The following is a 20664-nucleotide window of genomic DNA, read 5'->3' on the forward strand; positions in this document are numbered from 1 at the left end:
GCCTGGGTCAGGGTCATGTATCTTGGCTTTGTGACCTTGGACAAGTCCCTTAACAGATCAGTGATCTAGGCTGTTCTATATGACAGGAGGTGGCCATGAAGGCACCTGCCTGCCAGGGTAGGGGCAGCTTCCTCATCAGGACATCCCTGTTCCAGGGAAAGAGTAAAATGAGGCTAAATAATAACCTTAGAGGTAGATGAGAGAGTTGATAGAAAACACTCCCCAGGTGAAGGGACTTCCAGGTTGGGAAGCCCTGGGGGCAAACCCCAACTTCTCTGAGCTTTAGGGGATAGTACTCAGAGTCTTCCAGCTAGTAAGTGGCCGAGGCAGAATTTGAACCCAGGTTTTCCCGAGTCCGTTTCCAGCATGCTATCTGCACTGCCTCTATTGCAGACATTTAAAGGGCTATTGATTTGATAGAGGAAGAGGGGAGAGAGCCTGGATATACATGTGATCGCAGGGAGGGTAGAAATGTACAAAAACAGGAGCACCTGGTGGGCCTGGGTCTCAGGAGAGCCCCCTCATCCTCTTTCCTCCCTCCCCCCTGTGGCCCTCCCCCCTGTCTGCTCCCCTCCAGGCACAGCAGTGCGGCACTGTGATGAGCACCGAGGCTGGTTGCCCCCCGACCTCTTCAACTGTACTTCGGTCACCTTCTCAGAGCTGAAGGGCTTTGTGAGTAGTCCCCCCCACCTGCTTTGCTGTCCACCCACCACCACCTTGGAAAGGGGGAGTCTAGGGAGCAGATGGGCCCTGATGTGTCATGGGAAGGGAGGCCCCATGCTCACATCCTGTCTCTGACAGTTACGACTAGTGTGACTGTCACAACCTTCCAAGGTTACGGGACCTTCCTGAGGTCCTCATTTTGAATATGAGAGGGTTGGACAAGATGACTTCTGAGGTCCACTGTGACCCTTAAAGGGAAACCACCCTAGGGATGATCTTTCTCAGCAGCCGATGTTTCCTGGCTGTTAACGCCAAAGGACGTGGTGCTATATGGGCAGTAGAGGTTATAGGAAATATTGGTTGTAATTTTTTTTTTATTTTTAGTTCCTAATTTGCTCCCTACAAAACCAAACCTATTTCAGAGATGCAGAATCAAAAGCCCAAACAAATTTCCTGCATTCGTGGGAATAGAGGCAGCGAGACGGCACATTGGGCCGAGCACTGGGGCCCAGGGGTCAGCGAGACCAAATGCAAATCCATTTAACCCTGTTTGCCTCAGTTTTCTCACCTGTAAAATAGGCTTATCCACCTCCCAGGGCCCTTGTGAGGATCAAATGAGGTGATATTTGTTTCCTGTTACTGTAGAAATGGTTCTTCTGGTCCTGCTTCCTTCCATCTGCATCATTTCCTACAAGGCTTCCCATGTTTCTCAGAAACCATCCCTTTCCACATTTCTTACAGCCCAGCAGGAGTCCATCACATTCAAGGCCACAACTTGTTCAGCCATTGCCCCATTTGATGCTCATCCCTTCAATTTCCAGCTCTGCCCCCACACACAGAGCTACTGTGACTATTTCTGTAGCAGTAGATCCTTTTCCTCTTCCTTTGACCTCTTTGGGGTCTAGAGCCAGGAGCGGAATCCCAGGGTCACAGGGCAGGCCAGTTTCATAGCTTTGGGGGCATAGTTTGAACTGCCTTCCAGGATGGCTGGGCCAGTTCATAGCTCCACCAAGAGTGTGTCAGTGACCCGAAGTCCCTTTTATCGTCAACTTTACCAGTCTGATGGGCATGCGGCGGTTCGGCTGGAATGTCTTCGGTCATTCTTACCCTCATTAACTCCTGCACACCACACATTGACCTCTAGCCCCCTTTCCTTCATAGAGAGAAGGAAGGGAGACTGTGGTTCTGCTCGTCAAAGACCCAAGCCCTTGTATCCCCACTCGGGAAAGCGGTGCCTGTGTGTTACAGCAAATAGCATGCTAGCCTAGGGGTGAGGAAGGTCTGGCTCTGTGGTCCCGGACAAGGCCTTTAGCCCCCAACCCCATTGCCTCACCTGGCTTCATGAGCCTTGGGTGAAGTGCTTTCTTAATGTCAGTGTTTGTCATTATACTTCCAATCTCCTCATGTTCCCCTCCTTCTGGTTTCTCATTCCTCCATCTCTGTGTCCCCATGTCCCCAGGCTGAACGACTGCAGAGGAATGAGTCGGGCCTGGATGCTGGGCGCTCCCAGCGACTGGCAGTGCTGCTTCGAAATGCCACACAGCACACCGCTGGCTACTTTGGCAGTGACGTCAAAGTGGCCTACCAGCTGGCCACTAAGCTTCTGGCTCATGAGAGCGTCCAGCGCGGCTTTGGGTTGGCTGCAACCCAGGATGTGCACTTCACAGAGGTGGGGGCAGGGTACTCAGGGCAGAGGGAGACTTTTGAGGTGGTGGGGGGAGGGGGGATAGCCTCAGGATGGGCCAGGCAGTGATGAAGTTGGAAGAAGTTCTTCCCAGGCAGATTCCCATCCTGGGCATGTTGGGTTCAGAGGTGGGAGCAGGACCCAGCCCTTTCCCTCTAGAAACTCAGGGTGCGGTCAGAGCAAGCAGAAGTCAGAAGAAATGTGATCGGGGCTCATCACAGATACCTAGGTTGAACAAGGAAGGAGAGAGGAGGTGCATCGTAGACAGGAGAAGGAAGTCTCTTTGAAACTGGGACCTAACTTTGCCTGCCACCATACCAGGGAGTGGGTGAGGAGAGCTAGGCCTCCATAGCCTGACTCTGCTCCCTTCTGTTCCTCTCTCTCTCTCTCTCTCACAGAATCTGTTGAGGGTTGGCAGTGCCCTTCTAGATGTTGGCAACAAGCGTCACTGGGAACTGATTCAGCAGACGGAAGGTGGCACAGCCTGGTTGCTGCACCACTATGAGGCCTATGCCAGTGCCCTTGCCCAGAATATGCGCCACACTTACCTGAGCCCATTCACCATCATCACACCCAACATTGGTCAGGACTGGGTTCTGTGGGGGACTGGGGTGAAGATGGGGAGACTGAGACTGGCCCATTCAGCAATTAAAAATGAAGCTCTGGGGGCAGCTAGGTGGTGCAATGGATAAGGCACCGGCCCTAGATTCAGGAGGACCTGGGTTCAAATCTGGCCTCAGACATTTTGACACTCACTAGCTGTGTGACTCTGGGCAAGTCACTTAACCCTCATTGCCCCGCCAAAAAAAAAAAAAAAAAAAAGAAGCTCTGATGGGTTGGCATGGGACCAGAAGGTAAGGGCAGGGCAGGTGGAAAGGGTATCCTGGGCAGTCCTTCTGGGAAACTAACAAGTCCCACATATGAAATTTCGAGTAAAAGAGAATCTCTGGGCTGTAGTTCACCCCTTAAGGCTAGGGAGACCTGACCTATCATGTCCTTCCCTTCCCCTAGTCATCTCTGTTGTGCGCCTGGACAAAGGGAACTTTGCTGGGGCCAAGCTGCCCCACTACGAGGCACTTCGGGGGGAGCGGCCCCCTGATCTTGAGACAACTGTCATCCTCCCTGAATCTGTTTTTAAGCCAACAGAAAGTCAAGGTTAGTGTGGTGGGGGTGAGCTCCAAGGAGGATGGACGGGGAGATGGATTCAAAGGCAGAGGACTTGGGGGTGGAAAGAGAAGGATCTGAGTTCAGTGGAAGGATCTGTGCAGACCTGGGGACCATATTGGGGAAGTATCTTACAGGAAGGGTAAGGAGACGCCCTTGAGCTAAAAGTCTCTCTGTTGTGCTCCTCAGACCATCACCCGGCAAGCGGGCCAGTGGCGCCAGGTGAGGCCCGAGAGCAAGAGGAGCTGGGGCGGCGGCAGAGAAGACACCCAGAGCTAAGCCAGGGGCAGGCGGTGGCTAGCGTCATCATCTACCGCACCCTGGCTGGGCTACTGCCCCACAACTATGACCCTGACAAGCGCAGTCTTCGGTGAGTTCAGCGTGGCACCTATTGCCGTATTCCTTCATCTCTTCTGACGCAAAGGAACTGGGCAGAGACCAGGAGCCCCATCCTGATCAGGGGGGTTGTGGCTATAATGGGCTCAGTGAGAGCGGCTGACATTGAGATAGCGTGTGCATGTGCGTGTGCACGCGTGTGCACCTGTGACCCTGCATGGCCCTGGGGTGCCATCTCCTTCCTCCCCACCAGGGTGCCCAAACGTCCTGTCATCAACACGCCAGTGGTGAGCATCAGTGTCCATGATGACGAGGATCAGCTGCCAAGGGCCCTGGACAAGCCTGTCACGGTGCAGTTCCGGCTTCTGGAGACTGAGGAGCGCTCGAAACCCATATGTGTCTTCTGGAACCACTCGATTCTGTGAGCTCTCTGGCAAAGCCTGGGGCCTGGACACTTCCACTCCCTTTTGTGGTCACTTGGGCCACTGGTGGCAAGGACCAGGGGGCAGGGCCACACATGGAGCAGGACCCCTATGCCTGTTCCTCTCTATCTCTCTACCCCCCAATCAGAATTTGGATGTGTGAGCAAGAAGAGTTATAAAGGTTAAACACCAGCCCCACCCCCAGCTCCATACCTTGGCGACCCCAAACCCACTGATGTCCTGCTTCCCTTTTCTTCCCCCAGGGTGAGCGGGACAGGTGGCTGGTCAGCCCGGGGCTGCGAGGTGGTCTTCAGGAACGAGAGCCACGTCAGCTGCCAGTGTAACCACATGACCAGCTTTGCAGTGCTCATGGACGTGTCCCGTCGGGAGGTGGGGCTCATGGCACTGGGAGGAGGGAGGAAGATGTGGGACTGGGGGTGAGGGGACCCTGACCTGCGCTCCTCTGCCCTGCAGAATGGGGAGATCCTGCCCCTGAAGACAGTGACGTATGCAGCCCTGGGTGTGACCCTGGCTGCCCTGCTCCTCACCTTCCTCTTCCTTGCTTTCCTGCGGGCTCTGCGCTCTAACCAGCATGGCATCCGCAGGAACCTGGTCGCTGCCCTTGGCCTGGCCCAGCTTGTCTTCCTGTTGGGTATCAATCAGGCTGACCTGCCGGTGAGTGTCTGCCTGCCTTCTCTGCTTCCCCCTCCCTCAGCCAAAGTCCTTCATTGGCTCCCTGGGGGCCCTTCTGAAATCAGTCCCTTCTACTTGTACCCTTTTTGTACATCATCATGCTCCCTCGTGATTCCCTGGACCTCTCTCCACGACTCTTGTGTTGCCCCCCCAAACTCCCTCTGTCACTCCCTTCAAAACAAACGCATACACACACACACACACACACACACACACTCTCTCTCTCTCTCTCTCTCTCTCTCTCTCTCTCTCTCTCTCTCTCTCTCTCTCTCTCTCTCTCCCTCCCTCCCTCCCTCCCTCCCTCCCTCTCCCCCTCCCCAACCCCTGGCACTTTCTCCCAGCCCATCTCCTACATTTTCTCTGACACCTATACCTAGATCCTCCTCTTCTGTGGCCCAGACCAGGGGCTCTTCCCTTGTTCTGTGAATCATGGACCCTTCTCAGGATCATGTATGTAAAATGAAATACAGAGAATTATCCTCATATAAAGTTGACATTTTTCCCGCCCAAGTTCACAGACCTCAGGATAAGAACCTCTGCATGCCCTGCACACATACTCTGGCTTCAGGGCCCAGCCTCTGTCCCTGGACCAACAGACCCTCGGGCCAGCTGGCCTGAGTCATTGTTTGTGCCCTGCTCTCACAGTTTGCCTGCACAGTCATCGCCATTCTGCTGCACTTTCTGTACCTTTGCGCTTTCTCCTGGGCACTGCTGGAGGCGCTGCACTTGTACCGTGCCCTCACTGAGGTTCGAGACGTCAACACTGGCCCCATGCGCTTCTACTACATGCTGGGCTGGGGAGTGCCCGCCTTCATCACAGGTATCCACCTCTTTCATAGTAGGCCTGTCACTGCCCGGCTGATGGTACCAGGTCCACCTGAGCCATATAGGAGCCGGTCATCTGTTCTACAATGTTTGGGAGCCCAAAGTTAGGCCCCCCTGACAACCAGGATGGCACTGAAACCCAGGGACCCTGTCATCTTCTCCCTATGGCAGCTGGTGGCACAGTGGATTGAGCCCTGGGCCTGGAGTCAGGAGTTCAGATCCAGCCTCAGATATTCCCTTGCTGTGTGACTCTGGGCAAGTGACTTAACATCAGTCTGCCTCTATTCCTACATCTGTGAAATGGGAGTGATAATGATAGCCCCTGTCTCCCAGGGGGGTTGTGAAGATCAAGTGAGGGAATACCTGTAAAAAGCCCTTAGCACAGGGCCCGGCACACACGGAGCACCTTGGGAATGTTGGCTGTAACAGTCATGATATTCTTGTTATTTTGATCATCACGTTATTGTTATTATCATCATCGTTACTCTTCCATGCTCCAGTTCCTGACCCTTGTCTCTCCTGTTTCCGTAGGCCTGGCAGTGGGACTGGACCCTGAGGGCTATGGGAACCCTGACTTCTGCTGGCTCTCCGTCTATGACACCCTCATCTGGAGCTTTGCTGGCCCTGTGGCCTTCGCAGTCTCGGTGAGAGCTGAGGGGGGGAGAGTCTAGCTGGAACCTCCTCCATGTGGAGAGGAGGTGGGAGGTGGTGCTGAGGGGCAGGAGGCATGTGCAGGTGGCTTTGGGCTTTCTCCCATTCTCCTAAAAGCAAACCAGAAATGTTGATTAAGCCCCGACCATGTGAGAGCCGGGGCGCAGAGCCAGGCTCCAACTCCCCCTGCCCTCAGCAGGGCGCCTTCTGATGGGGAGGCCTCTTGGGAGGGGGGCTGCACTCATCTCCCTCCTCCATTGGTCACATTGCTTCTCTCCTGTACCCAGATGAGTGTCTTCTTGTATCTGCTGGCAGCCCGTGCCTCGTGCACTGCCCAGCGCCAGGGGTTTGAGAAGAAGGGCACCGTGTGAGTATGGGGCAGTGACACCAGGGGTAGGGACAGCATCCTAGGCCATGTCTGCTACGGCACAGGAGAGGGTGCTACGGGGGGGCCAGGCCTTCCTTTCCTGGGGCTCACAGGGCAGTGCCCCATCTCTCCTCAGTTCAGGCTTGCGCTCGGCCTTTGCGGTGCTGCTCCTGCTCAGTGCCACGTGGCTGCTGGCCCTGCTTTCTGTCAACAGTGATGCTCTTCTCTTTCACCACCTCTTTGCTGCCTGCAACTGTGTCCAGGTACTGGCTGTGGCTGGGGTGGCCATGGGGCATCCCAAAAGAGCCCTCTGGCCCTGGGCTGCTGGCTGAGATTGGGGGTGTATGGTATGGGAGGGGAGAGCTACTCGAGGGCTTGGGGGCCTTCAGTGGTCTGTAGTCATGAGGGGGTAGCTGGGGCTGCCTGACTCCTGGACACCCCCTACCTCCCTCTTCTCCTTCCAGGGCCCCTTCATCTTCCTCTCATATGTAGTGCTCAGCAAGGAGGTCCGTAAGGCCCTGCGATTTGCCTGTAGCCACAAACCCAGCCCTGACCCTGCCCTTACTACCAAGTCCACTCTAACCTCGGTGAGGGGGGTGGGGAGGAAGGGAAGGGGACTGGGGTGGTTTGGGTAGGGCCAAGGGAGGCAAAACCCCTTGGAAGTGAGGGCTTCTGGGGTGTGGACCTTAGGGACAGGGATGCTGCACTGCCAGGCATTTGGAGGGTGGAGACAATTTCTGTCTGAATCCACAGTGTCCAGCACAGTGACTTGCATGGAGTTCAGAGCTGGTGTTTAGGAAATGCCAGCTGGGTTGAATTTCATTCCACAAATCCTCCCTGTTCCCCAAAGGCAGAATGGGGACAGTGCTTATGTCTGGGATAAAGAGGTAGTGGGTGCAGAGATCTAGGAATGTTTGACTTGTAGTTCTAGAGGGAACTAATGGGGGACTTTGAGGGGGAGACAAGAGTAGTGCCTGTGAGGTAGTCTGCCCCCAGAAATATTGTCTTTTTTAAAAACATTTTTAATATTTTATTTTTCCCCAATTACATGTAAAAACAATTTTTAACATTTGCAGGGTTTTTGAGTTCCAAATTCTATCCCTTCGTCCCTTCCCTATCCCCTCCCTGAGACACTAAGGAATTTGATATAGGTTATACATGTGCAATCATGTAAAAACACCAGAAATATTTTCTTGCAAAAAGTAGCAAGTGCTTGAATCTGAGAGGGCCTTTGGAGGTGGTGTGTCAGATCCTGTAAAGGCTTGAGGGATGAGTTCCTTCACAAGTACTGACTCCACTCAGAAATTTCTTACTTTGGTTTTTACTACTGAGAGCCCATACCCGGGCCAGGGGCTGTCGTAGCAAACAAAAGGAAAGTGAGGACCAGGAATACAGGGCCTGCCCTGTGAGAAGCATAATAAGATGCTGGGGACGAGCTCACTGGCTATCACTGCTCACCTTCATCTCCATCCTCAGTCCTACAACTGCCCCAGTCCCTATGTAGATGGACGACTCTACCAGCCCTATGGAGACTCGGCTGGCTCCCTGCACAGTGCCAGCCGCTCAGGCAAGAGTCAGCCCAGCTACATTCCCTTCCTGCTCAGGTGAGGCTCTTGGGCTCCCAAAGACAAGGTGCTCTCTTGAGGCCGATCTGGCCAGACCAACTCAACTGGTCATTGAAAACAAGAAAGGGGGAGAGGCGAGATGAGGGAGCAGTTGTGGAAGCGGGTCTGGGACTGAAACCCTTGGAAAAGAGTCAGGTCAGAGAGTTGGGGGCAGGGAGAAGACGAGCAGGCCACCATAAAGAAATGGATCCCACTACAGTGTGGATGGGTCTCCCTGCAGGGAAGAATCAAGTCTGAACACTGGCCAAGGACCGGCTGCCTTGGGGGACCCAGGAGTTCTGTTTCTGGAAGCGCAAGACCAGCAGCACGGTGAGCTCGCGAATGCCCTCTGGTGGGCATATGGGGAACGTCCATAATCCCACACCCACCCCATGGTGCCCCAAGCTTGTAGCTCTGGTGTCCGTGGGGGAGCACAGAGAAGGAGCCGCCCCTGACTCTCCCACTCCCACTCCCACCCCCTCCAGGGCCTGACACAGACTCGGACAGCGACTTGTCTCTGGAGGATGACCAGAGTGGTTCCTATGCATCCACCCACTCATCGGACAGTGAGGAAGAAGAGGAAGATGGTGCTTTTCCTGGGGAGCCAGGCTGGGACAGCTTGCTGGGACCTGGTGCTGAAAGATTGCCGTTACATAGTACCCCCAAAGGTAGACAGGGCAGTTTGAGTGGCTGGGAGCCACAACACTGAGCCCCTCTGGGGAGGGGCCTGGCCTGGAGAGTCCTCATCCTGCAGCTCAGGGGCTCTTGGGAAATGAATTTGGGGGAGAGGCTTCCCGGCCCCTGACCTGCTTTCCTTCCTCCAGCTGATGGAGGCCCAGGGCCTGGCAAAGCTCCTTGGCCTAGTGAGCTTGTGACAGCCTCCAAGGAAGAGAATGGAGAAGCCTTGTGTCGAGACAGCCCTTTGGGCCCCCTGCCCGGACCCACTGTGCAGCCCCACAAAGGTGAGCCACTCAGCCTCAGGCCTGCCCTTTTCCCCTGAGTATAGTTTGCTCCCACCACCCCCTACACAACCCCAACCCTTCCTGTACAAGAATATAGTGTGTGTGTGTGTGTGTGTGTGTGTGTGTGTGTGTATATACACACTGGAATATAGTGGGGGAACGTATTGTGTTTGTTGGCAGAAGATCTGAGTTCAAATCATGGCTCTCCTAAAGTTACAACTAGGACCATATTCTAAGAAGGCTTTACCTTCTGGTTATTCTTACTCATATGTTTTCTCTGCCTCTCTCCCCCTTGGCTGTGTTTGTCCTCAGCAGAGTCCATTTCTGCTCCTGCCAGGCCCTAATTACTGCTGCTTCCCTCCCTCCTAGGCATACTCAAGAAGAAGTGTCTCCCAACCATCAGCGAGAAAAGCAACCTTCTGCGGCTGCCCCCTGAGCCGGGCACTGGGTCTTCCCGGGGCTCAACAGCCAGTGAGGGCAGCCGGGCCGGCCCCCTCCCACCCCGTCCACCTCCCCGACAGACGCTGCAGGAGCAGCTGAATGGAGTCACTCCTATCGCCATGAGCATCAAGGCAGGCACAGTCGATGAGGACTCGTCGGGCTCCGAGTGAGTACATGCCCTGGGCAGGGCCCCAAGGCCCTGACCAGCTCCCCTCCTTCCCCTTTACTCCCTCCAAAGCAGCTGTTCCCGTGGCAGGGTTTGGGGTCCCCAGGTGCCCGTCGCTCTCTGGGACAGCCCCTCCATCGGTGGGGCCATTGTCTCTGTCCGGAGGACTCTGAAGGGGACAGGGAGGCAGCCAGGAGGGAGAGAAGCCTACACAGGGAAGGTCGGGGACACAGCTTTCAGGGGGGGGATGTTGAGGACACTGAGGACTGGGATTTCTTTCCTGTTTTCCTTCTCTGGTTGAAAGCTTCTGTCTCCTCTACTCTGAAACTAACCTGCTCTCTGCCTTTCTGTCACTTTTCCTTTCCTGCATCTCCAGATTTCTCTTCTTTAACTTCCTGCATTAACCCCGGGCCCGCGGCCCCCACGCCCAAGGCTCCCCTCTCCCTCGACCGTTGCTCTCATGCCCCCATACCGTGTCTTGTGCTTTTTTCCCCATCCCCCTCCCCACCCCCAAACTTCCCTCTTCCCGCCCCACAGCAGTGACGAGACATCCATCTGAGGAGCCTTTGGGCATTGCCGGGAGGAATGCCCACTCCCCCAGCCTCTCTTGTGCCAATCACCCCCTGCCATCTCCCCTTGGCCCCAATGCACTTTGGACCCCTGGGGCCACACTTCCAAGGAAACGTTTTTTCAGAAAAGAGGAAAAAAAGAAAGAAAAAAACTGGAAGGATCTCCGCTCTTGTGTCTTCAGGGATGAATTTTTTATATGATGAAAACTGACTCTACTCCGCCCACTAGAGGATGGGATCTCCCAGGATCCCCCCCTGCCTCCCCCCAGTTTCCCATCTGCTGTGCCTCTGGGAGGAGGGGAAGGTCCTGGGGGGGCATGGGAACTTCCTGCCCCCTTCTGCCATCACCAAAAGAAAAGGACAAAGCCACACACTTCCTGCCGGGGACACTGAGCCTTGCCAGCTGCACCCCCAGATAGGCTCCAGTATGGGGGAGAGAGGACAAGAGACACACCATGATTGCCCCTCGCATTGTCCTCTCGAGAACTGAAGACCCCTGTCTGGGGGCAGGAGGGGTGCTAAAAGGACCAGCCCCCTGCCCCCCAATGCTGCATGAACAAATGTAACAGGGAAAGGACCCAGGAGTCCCTGACCCTGCTGGGGATGGTGCCCCCTTTCTTTTTCTCTAGGCCTCTGGCAGTGCTCAAGAACCAAGGTTTTTGCTCAGTTTGCTGACCCAAAAGTGCTTTTTTTCTTTCTGCCCAAACCATGCTGGGGAGGGGCCGTTTACATTGCTCGCCTTTGCTCTGGAGACGGATGGGGAAGGCTGAGGTCCTGGCTGGCTGACCTCTCCCTGGCTGGGGCTGCGGCTGGGGCTGGGTTTGCCCAGGGATCAGGAGGGCTCTCAGGTTGGGGGGGGGGATGGGTTCAGCTCTGACTGCAGCCCACCTGCCGCTACCTGCTGTGGCCTCCGAGGCGGGTTTCTGGTTTTTACTCTTGTCTCAGAATTGCCTCTCTTCTTCAAAGTCCCAGGAACCATTCTTTTCCTTCCTTATCCTCCCCTTGTTCTGCCCCCCCATTCCCTCTGAAGAGAGAGATAATATATATTATTTTTAATTTATTTGCCTTTTATGTTGGGATGGGATTGTGTTTGGCCCCAGAGGATGTCATGGATGCATCTGACACCGTGAATTTGGTGGTTTTCTGTGGTCTTCTGGCTTAGGGGCCAGAGCCCCTGGGCCACTTCCTTCAGGTGCAGGCTCAGGCTCAGGCTCCCCTTCTGAGGGAGAAACTGGTTTCAGCCCCCACCGTCTTGCCAGCTGCTTGAGTCAGTTTATCCTAAGCACGTGGCCCGAATTCTGATGTTGCCAACTTTCCTCCTGGGGCAGGTGTGCTGGGAAGAAAGGCCCCAGACTGGTGGATTTGATGCTTGTTATCTGTAAGGTTAGCTTAGTTTATGACCCTTCCTCTAGCCTTCAGTTGCCCGTCTCTTTCCCAGTCCTCTCCTCCCCCTTCTAATTCCTGAAAAGGGTTAAAACTGTAACTGCTTTTACTACTTGAAGACTTTAAAACCCACAAAGATGCCGGACTCAACTTGTTACTAATTGTTGGATTGTCACTGTAAATATTTATAGGGTTTTTGTTTGTTTGGCCTCCTCCCTCCACTGAATAAACTCGTTCTTCGCAGGTTTGAGCACTGCCAGCTCAGCCCATTTGCCTCTTTCTTCGGGAAGGAAGGGGAGGTGGTGTGGACAGAGAAAGCTCAGACAGCTTTTGGGGCAGACTGTGAGCCAGACCTTTGGGGTGGCCCAGCCCAACAGCTGCCTAATGAAAGCCCTAAGCTTTCATTAAGGTGACTCATGCTCACCACAAAACCTTAGTCAGCACTCTGGCTGTTCTGGTCATTCCCAAGGAGCACAGCACTGGTGGTGAGCCCGGAGGCAGCCACTTGGGCAGGAAGGAGTTATCTAGATGGGAGCCCCTTGAGCCCAATATGGGCACCATGGCGTCACGGTCTTGTCTCCCCAGGGCAGGGCTGAGATTGGGAAGGGTGACTGAGAACCTTCCGTGCTCGTCTGGTGAACAGTTCATGTGACTAATCCTGGGGGCCTCGGTTTCTTCCTCTGTAAGAGGGGATTGGAGTAAATCTCTAAAAAGATTGGTTTGGGAGAGAACACAGGACTAGCACTCAGAGGGCCTGCTTCCGATCCTGCCTCTTTCCCTTGGGTGTCCCTCCAGGATTCCGGATAAACCACTCGTTTTTTCTGGGCCTTTGCCCCTTCATCTCTTCTAGCTTGAAATCTAGGGTCTTAGTAGGCCCTTCCATCTTTTCAGGTTTTTCCTAGTTTCCCAAAGGATGCTGGGTGTGGAGTCGGGATCTAGGTTCAAGTCCCGTCACAAATTCCCATTTTGGGGCTTCCACTTCCTTATCTGCACAGTGAGGGGCTTTTATCAGTTGAGGCCTGGACCCTTAATCTGATTGTCTCCTTCTCTGGCAGAAGTGTCACTCAGTCTGTGGGCAAAGCAGCCAGTCGAGATTCCGAGGGAGAAAATGAAGGAGAAGAGAAAGGAGGATGACAAAGTAGGGTTAGGGTGAGGTGAAGAACTGGAGGGCAACTAGCCAAGAACCAGGTCAGTGACAAGGCCCCCTAAAAGAGGCTTGTGGGGAGCAGCCAGCGGCAGGGCCCAGCCCTGCCATGGATGTGGTAGACCCTGTGGTCCCTAGGTGGGGACAGAACACATACATTGCTTAATGTCTATACCCCCATGCCATGGTAGATTGGAAAAGTTCCCATTTGGACTAACCAGCTCTGGCCCTGAGGAAGATGGGACCACGGTCAATTCTGTTGGCATTTAGTGTTGCAAGATGACCTGGTGCATTGCCAGCTAGGTTGCAATCTTGCTTTCTTGAAGTTAGGCTCTTATCTCAGTTCCCTCTCTAGATGAGGGGGTCTGACTCAATGGCCTTGGGTCATTGTCCAGCTCTGGCCCATGAGCTGGGTGCTGGGGACTTATCTTCACCTGGATGGTGAGGGGAGATCTCAAGCTTGGCACTTCCTCAGCTAAGTCGCTCTGATTCTCTCCCATGGCCAAAGAAACAGTAGGAGGCACCCCTACCTTGTCCATCAAGGAGCTTAGGGGAGCAGGAACATTTTGGGTCACAACCACCTGGGTGGGAGGGAACATGGGAGGCTTAGGGAAGTAGGTGAAGTTATTTGTCCATGATCCCAGAAGCTGGTAAACACCAACAGTGCCCATGCACCATACTGCATCAATGCCAAGAAGGGATGTCTTGTAGGGAAGAGATGAGTGTGCCTTCCCCACCTACAAGCATTGCCTTTAAGTAAAATCACACAAGAACCTTGTCAGTTCGAAGGGAGAAGAATGCCACAGAAGGGCCCTGCAGAGGGGCACATGCACCCCTGACAGCACTCTCCGTCCAGCCTTTTTTTTTTGCTGGGCAATGAGGGTTAAGTGACTTGCCCAGGGTCACACAGCTAGTAAGTGTCAAGTGTCTGAGGCCGGATTTGAACTCAGGTACTCCTGAATCCAGGGCCGGTGCTCTATCCACTGCGCCACCTAGCTGCCCCTGCACTCCTCACTTCTTAGAGGAGGGTGAGGACGGCTGCTGTGGGGAGGTCAGAGGCAGCATCAGCACCCCCTTCCCCACCCCCTGCCACTCTAACAGTGCAGGCAGGCTTCTGCTCCACAACTGCCAGTCTTAAGAAAGATGTCTTGGTCGCTTAGGGTGACACCCAGGCCAGCGTCAGAGGTGGGGCATGAACCTAGGTCTTCCTGATGGAGTTCTGTTCTCTAGCTTTCTCCACTCACCCAATCCTCAGCAGCCCTAAATGCTCAGACCACTCATCCCTTCCAGAGAAGTTCTGTTTAACTTCCTGATCTGGACCCTCTAGAAGGTTCTCATTCCAACTCCCAGAAACCTGGATGCTAGGACCATAGCTCCCCCCTCACCTTCCAAAGGGAAGCATCTTTCCCCAACCTAATACCCCCAAATCCACCATAATGCAGAGAAAACTGGAGGCTAAGGCTAATTCTGGCAAGGGTTTGTCGATGATGTCAGCATTCTCTCACCCCCACCCACACCCCCGCCCATCCCACCTCCCAAACCTCAAAGTCAAGCAAAAGTTGACAAAACATTTATTGAAGATGGAACAATCACTTTCTATAAGGACACAAAAGTTATTTTTACAAAATACCTTTTTTTAAAAAAATAAACTATGAGAATTATAAAACTGGTCATTTAGGAGCTGAAAAGTATTTACAGAAGACAGACTTGGGAAAAAGACAGAACCTGGCATGGCACATCCCAAGCCAATACCAAGTCCGTGGCAGATGTGATTCAGAAACACCTCTCCTGGGAGGTGAGATGAGAACACGAGACCATGGAAGTGGGCACTTCATCAAAGTTGTGCCCAGCTGAGTAACATTGGAAGAGTTAAATCTAAAGGGGGATGGTCATGTGGAGATGGGAAGGGAGAAGGGGTTACATTCACTCTTCATTTTGGGGGGGGAGGGGTTATATTACACTTCAAGAAACAGAAATTTCTCCTACCCTTTTCAACCCAGAAATACTTTCCCTTCATTCAACTCAAGCAAGATTTCCCCTTTTCCCCCAAGGCTCTCTGGAGCCAAGGCATCAGGGTCTGGTAGGTCCAGGACCTTTGTCTGGATGGTAATGACGGAAATAATTCCTCTTAAAAGCTGGAGAAAGATAGATGGCTTGAGAGAATGGCCTGAGCCCAGGTGCCCATGGAGTGGTTTGGTCCTAAGGTTTGCTTTCACAGGCATGATCTCATTACCTATAGACACAATGAGGAGCTCCTTGAATTGCTGGTGTGCCCCCAACAGCCCTACTCCATTTGGTTCCCCAGCTGAGTTCCAAATCCTTAAGACCCTCTAAAAAGTAAGGCAAGGGAAGCCTCAGGCACCATTCCTGGTACCCAACCAGCCTTAGGGGCAGCAGTTCTGAGTGCTCAATGTGCCCCAATATAGATTACCTAGTGAGTGCAGGGATTGTCACCTTCTTAGGGGACTGCAGATGGTTTCGGGAAGCAGCGGAGACTGGGACGGTTGACCTCTGGGTAGCAGGAACTTGGTGGGGGAAAACAAAAGAAATCAATTAACAAGGAGACACAGTAGAAAGCGGAAAGTAGAAGTCATGAGCCCAGTGGTCCAGTGAGCAAAGCCTACAAGAGGCACCCCCTCTTTAAGTTGTTTGTGAATTAAAGGGAAAGCAGGCTATTTGCAGTTGCCCTTGGCAATGGTGAGGTCAAGATGGGCCTGTTTGATGTTCCTACTGGGGGGGTCTCCTCCCCCAAGTCCATCCCTCCTCACCTCGGTGTCCAGCTGTACTGGACCTTGATGACCCTTTCCGAGGTGGGGCAGATTCTGGGGGCAGGCTGCCTTTCCCAGACAGGGGACTCCTGCTGGAGAGTGAGGCCTGGCCAGCAGCTTTGGGGATGGCAGTAGGCATGGGCAGCCTGCTGGGCCTGCCAGCTGGAGCCTGTGTCCGGGCTGGGCGCTGAACGGTATTTGGAGGGAGTTGTGGGGCGAGGGCTGGCCGGGTGGTGGAAGCTGAGCCTGAGAGGAAAGAAGGGTGTTTCTAAGCAAACAGAACCACGACCGCCCCAGGACCTGTCCTCTCCAAGGCAAAGTGGCCACATCCTGCTTACCCAGAGCAGGCGCTTTCCCACTGGGTCCCCCTTTTCCCCGGGCTGGAGGGGTGACGCGGCTGATGGGAGAAGGCTGGCTTCGTGTGGTAGGGAACACACTGCCAGTAGGCCCCTCCTGAGAAGTGGAGAGAGAGGAAGGAAACAGGAGGGCACAAAAGGCAAATCTCCAAGCCCAGCCCTCAGCAGGACCTTTTCTGTGGTAAAACAACCCCAACATTAGACCGAACCGGTGATGGGCCTCGTATGGCCCCAGTATGGAAAAAAGGGTCACGGTGCAAATCTAATCACTTCCACATGAATGTCCTTCAATTAACTGAAGACAACTATCATGTCCTCCATAAGTTTTTTCTTCTAAAGTCTAAATATGCCCAAGGCAGCTAGATGGTGCAATGGATAGTGTGCTGAGCCTGGAGTTAGGAAGACCTGAGTTCAAATCCTACCTCAGATACTTACTAGCTGTGTGACCCTGGACAAGTCTTTTAACCCTTGCCTCAGTTTCCTCATTTGTAAAATGGGAATAATAAGAGCACCTAACCTCACAGAGTTGCTGTGAGGATCAAGTGAGATAATATTTATAAAATGCTAAGCTAAGCACAGTGCCTGGCACAGAGCAGTGATTATAAATGCTAATTATTATGGCATGGCCTCCAGTCCTCTCATGATCCTGGATGCCCTCCACTCTACCTTGTCACTTATCTTCTAAAAATGTGGCCACCAGGTCTGAATACAATACTTCCCACTGGAATCCCCTTTGTATGGTTCACACTAGACTGGCTACAGACAGTCCCCAAGCCCCATCCCCAAGACAGCCTCTGGAAGGGCAGGGACCAACATCACTTGGGTGACAAACCCGGCCTTCCTGGGTCCCTTGGTGTATTGTCTGTCCAGACTCACCTTCTTAGCGCTAGAGGGCTTCTTCCCAGATGTGGCTCGAAGAACCTTGCCTGACCCCTTCTTCTCACTGCTCCGGAGGCAGGGGGTCAGGCCTCCTGGAGAGGAGGCACCACGGACGGAAGAGCTCACAGTGGGCAGCAGGGCTCTCACAGGGCTGTTCTTTACCACAAACGTTTCCCTCCGGGGACTGGCCTTCACCCGCCGCCCCTTGCCATCACCAGTGGTATCCCTCTCCTGCAGGGCACACTGCTCCAGGTGAGCTGCCAGGCGGTTAGCCTCATCAAGAATTTCCTCCAACTTCTCAGGGCTGAGGGGGCCTAAGCTAAGCCTTAACCCCTGGGGTTCTTCAGCCACTGTATTCAGGTCACTCCGGTGGGCCAGACCCCGCCTCGGTGGCTGTTCAGGGATCACCAGGTCAGCGGCGTCCTCCTCATCACGGCTAAGTTAGAGAGCAAACCTAGATGTTCCAGAACCAGGCACCATTCCCACCCGGGGAAAAGAGTGGGGCAGTATGGGACAGGACTAGGGAACAAGCAACAGGTCTGCCAGCTGAACCCAAAGTCAGCTTTCCACTCTATGGAGTGTATTCCTCTATTAGAATATTAAGTTTTTTGAGGGCAGGGACCGTGGCTAAATGATTTCTATTCTCAGTGAGTACCACAGTGCCTAGCACATAGTAAGTGCTTCTTATTTTTTTTTTCCATCCATTTAAAGTTCTAGCTTCTGTTCTGGCTACAAAGTTAGTGTCTAGATGCTACTTGGAGAGCCAATAGGAATGTGTTTGGAGCCCACTTATTTAGGCTCCAGGGACAATCACAGAAACTGACAGATGCTACAAATCAGGGTTAGATTTGTTGTTCTGTGGATTGTCTACAATTAAGAAAGTAAAGTATTAATAATGAAGGTTAAACTTAAAAGTGTGTCCTGACTTTTCAGAGAGCCAGCACTCCTCTGCAACTGTACCAACTAGCAAGTGAAACAGCTAGCAGACCACCTTGGACAGGGCTGGCTCAGGAAAACTCCACAATGATGGACTAGCAAATGTCTTTATTCTCCCGGCTGTCCTGAGATCCCAACACAGCCACTATCGTTCCCTCCCAGCTCCGTACCATTACTGCTGATGCTTGACGGCACCAATAACCTAGCCACCCAACCTGGCCAAACTGCCCAGTCCTCAAGGCTTTAGATCTGCAGCGAGTGATGAATGCAGAGAAAAACAGGACAAAGGAATCCTTACCTGTCAGAAGGTGATGGCACACTAAAATCAAATGTCTCATCCACAATAAACTTTACGTCTGAAGGGAGAAATAACAGGTGCTAAGGCTGATCCCTCCCCACCCCCACCCCCACCTCTGTCTCCATATCCCTGGTCTGCAAGTGATTCAGAGTCCAGACTGCCTCAGGCCTGATCCCAGCAGCAACACCATGGATTTCTTACCTTCCTCCAAATTCTCCATGTTGTAGCTAGCAGGAGCAGAGTCGGCTTGAGCCAGAACTGGAAAAAAAGCATGGCACTGTTAGGTCTTCCCTCATTCTCCACAGCAGGCACTCAGACTTTTCTGGGTTCTGCTATCGGTCCCAGATAGTGGGCATAAGAAATGGACTTGTTTCACGGAGGGTGGAACTTCCTAACAATCAAAGCCACCCCTGAAGACTGTGGCCAGGCCTCCCCTCAATAGATTTTCAAGAAGCTAGATAACCCCTTCGTGGGGACACTGCAGAGTGAAGTCTCCTTCAGGTACAGATTGGATTAGATCAAAGTTCTTAAACTGTGGTTTGTGACCCCATATGAGGTCATGTAACTGAATGTAGGGGTCACAAAAATTGGCAACTGTAAAAGGTTAAGTATACCTATTTTATGTAGCTATATACCTGGGGTCATGTAAAAATTTCTTGGGTGAAAAAGGGTCTCAAGTGGAAAAGGTTTAAGAAGCCCTGGACTAGATCATAGGACCCTTCCACCTGGGAGATGCTGTGGACTCCTTGGCACGGTTCTTCTGGCTTAGGCTGAGAGAGCCAGTGTTATGGAATCACAGACTGTCAGAGCCCATAGGGATTCAATTCAGTAATCCTTCATTAAGCACCGTGTGTCAGACACTGATGGGGATGCAAAGATAAAGACCAAACCAAACAAAAAGAGTCTCTACCCCCCAAATACTCTTACATTCTAAGGGGGAGGGGGGAGATCGGAAGTGATCTAATTCCTACACCGTGAAGTAAACAAATTAAACAAAAATGACTGTGCAACCTGTCCTGACAGACCACGGACATGAGCCCCAAGCTCATGAATAGCAGAGTTGGGACAAAGGCCTAGGCCTCCCAACCCCCAGTTTTTGATAGGTCTGCTCGACTCTGTGATGATGAAGATGGCGATGCTAACAATAACTAGCATCTATGGAGAGCACTTTACAAACATGATCGCCTTTGAGCCTCACAACCACCCTAGGAGATAGGCGTTGTTATTATCCCGATTTTACAAATGAGGAAACTGAAGCAAATGGAAGTTAAGGGAACTTGTCCAGAACCTGAACTAAACTCAGGTATCCCACAGTTCCAGCACCCAACAACTCTATCCTCTGCCAGTAAATACACCAGGGGGCGGGGCCGAAGTGTGTGTGTGTGTGTGTGTGTGTGTGTGTGTGTGTGTGTATGTGTGTAGATTCTAACTCCTCCCCCTCCATCCCAAGGAATATGAATGGGGGATGCTTTCTCTCTTGCTGCAGCCGCTGCACGCGGATGCCCCTCTTCCATGAAAGGTCCCTTCCCCGGCTGCAAGCCCCCACCCTCCCTCTGCACGCCCCCTCCCCGGGTCCTGCACGCCCCACTCTCCCCGTCCGTCACTCCCTACTGCCCCAAGCCCCTAGCCCTGCACTGCCCAAGCCCCCAGGGCTGGTACACCCCTCTGTCCCTCGGCCCTGCATGCCCCAATCCCCCCCGACCAGGCACGCCCCACTGCCTCCTGCCCCCGGCCCTGGCCCTGCACGCCTTGCTCCCCCCAGCTCTGTACGTCTCCCTCCTGCCCCTGGGCCCTGCACTCCCTACTCCCCCCAGTCTCCGGCCCTGCACGCCCCGCTCCCCCCGGCCCTGCAGCCCCCTCCTCCTAGCCTTATCCCAACCCATCGGGGACCCCTTCCTCCCTCCCCGACCTTTTCTTATCTCCAGTCACCTCCAATTGCCGTCGCACCCCAACCCTGTCGCCCCACGCTAATCCTTCGCGCGCGCCCCACCGCACCCCGCTCACAGGACCACCACCTTGCGCAGCCCGCGGACCCTTTTCCTCCGTCCAGTTTCGGGAATTGACCCCCAAGTCTCGAGGCACTGTTCGAATCTCCCAGGCCTCACCCCCTTTTTCCTGAAGCTCATTCTGATTGGTAACCTTGCTTTCTTTACCCCGCCCCCTCGAAGGGAGGGGAGGAGCCGCTCGGCCGGAAGTCCGAAGAAGGAGGGGCGGGGCGTCCGAACGGAAAGAGGCTCGAGAGCGGGAGGCCGCAGGTTCTCGGGGGTCGTAGAGGCCTCAGGGCTCGCGCGAGAGCACGCAAGGGGGCGCCTTCTCCCACCTCCTCTCACGGGGAGAGCGCGTGCCAAACCTG

At 53.7% G+C, this 20664-nt stretch overlaps 2 protein-coding genes across 5 annotated transcripts in view; one reads left to right on the forward strand and one right to left on the reverse strand.

Annotated features, from left to right (window-relative positions):
- Positions 1-12181, forward strand: part of CELSR2 (cadherin EGF LAG seven-pass G-type receptor 2) — a 50529-nt gene extending 38348 nt beyond the window's left edge. For 2 of the 3 annotated variants that reach the window (XM_044001322.1, XM_044001324.1), the window contains 19 exons: positions 578-672; positions 2123-2332; positions 2746-2929; positions 3359-3502; positions 3701-3881; positions 4101-4268; positions 4533-4659; positions 4744-4944; positions 5608-5782; positions 6319-6431; positions 6726-6805; positions 6942-7068; positions 7270-7392; positions 8282-8409; positions 8651-8739; positions 8895-9077; positions 9234-9371; positions 9741-9978; positions 10355-12181. In XM_044001322.1, coding sequence (XP_043857257.1) covers positions 578-672; positions 2123-2332; positions 2746-2929; positions 3359-3502; positions 3701-3881; positions 4101-4268; positions 4533-4659; positions 4744-4944; positions 5608-5782; positions 6319-6431; positions 6726-6805; positions 6942-7068; positions 7270-7392; positions 8282-8409; positions 8651-8739; positions 8895-9077; positions 9234-9371; positions 9741-9978; positions 10355-10382 — 2732 coding nt within the window. In that variant the 3' untranslated portion in view covers positions 10383-12181. The remainder of the gene's footprint in view (positions 1-577; positions 673-2122; positions 2333-2745; positions 2930-3358; positions 3503-3700; positions 3882-4100; positions 4269-4532; positions 4660-4743; positions 4945-5607; positions 5783-6318; positions 6432-6725; positions 6806-6941; positions 7069-7269; positions 7393-8281; positions 8410-8650; positions 8740-8894; positions 9078-9233; positions 9372-9740; positions 9979-10354) is intronic. The other variant, XM_044001323.1, reaches the window with a different exon arrangement.
- A 2481-nt stretch (positions 12182-14662) lies between these two features.
- Positions 14663-20456, reverse strand: PSRC1 (proline and serine rich coiled-coil 1). 2 transcript variants are annotated; one of them, XM_044005393.1, is made up of 8 exons: positions 20327-20456; positions 18513-18569; positions 18312-18369; positions 17075-17513; positions 16181-16295; positions 15843-16088; positions 15506-15599; positions 14663-15307 (listed from the first exon to the last, which is right to left on the reverse strand). In XM_044005393.1, the coding sequence occupies exons 2-8, from the start codon at positions 18529-18531 to the stop codon at positions 15304-15306; spliced, it is 975 nt and encodes a 324-aa protein (XP_043861328.1). In that variant the 5' UTR covers positions 18532-18569; positions 20327-20456; the 3' UTR covers positions 14663-15303. The 2 variants fall into 2 exon arrangements, with proteins under 2 accessions (XP_043861328.1, XP_043861327.1); XM_044005392.1 differs by having other exon boundaries at positions 14663-15599.
- Between the last annotated feature and the right edge of the window lie 208 nt (positions 20457-20664).

This window comes from Dromiciops gliroides, chromosome 4, assembly GCF_019393635.1.
Source record: "Dromiciops gliroides isolate mDroGli1 chromosome 4, mDroGli1.pri, whole genome shotgun sequence".
NCBI lineage: Eukaryota > Metazoa > Chordata > Mammalia > Microbiotheria > Microbiotheriidae > Dromiciops > Dromiciops gliroides.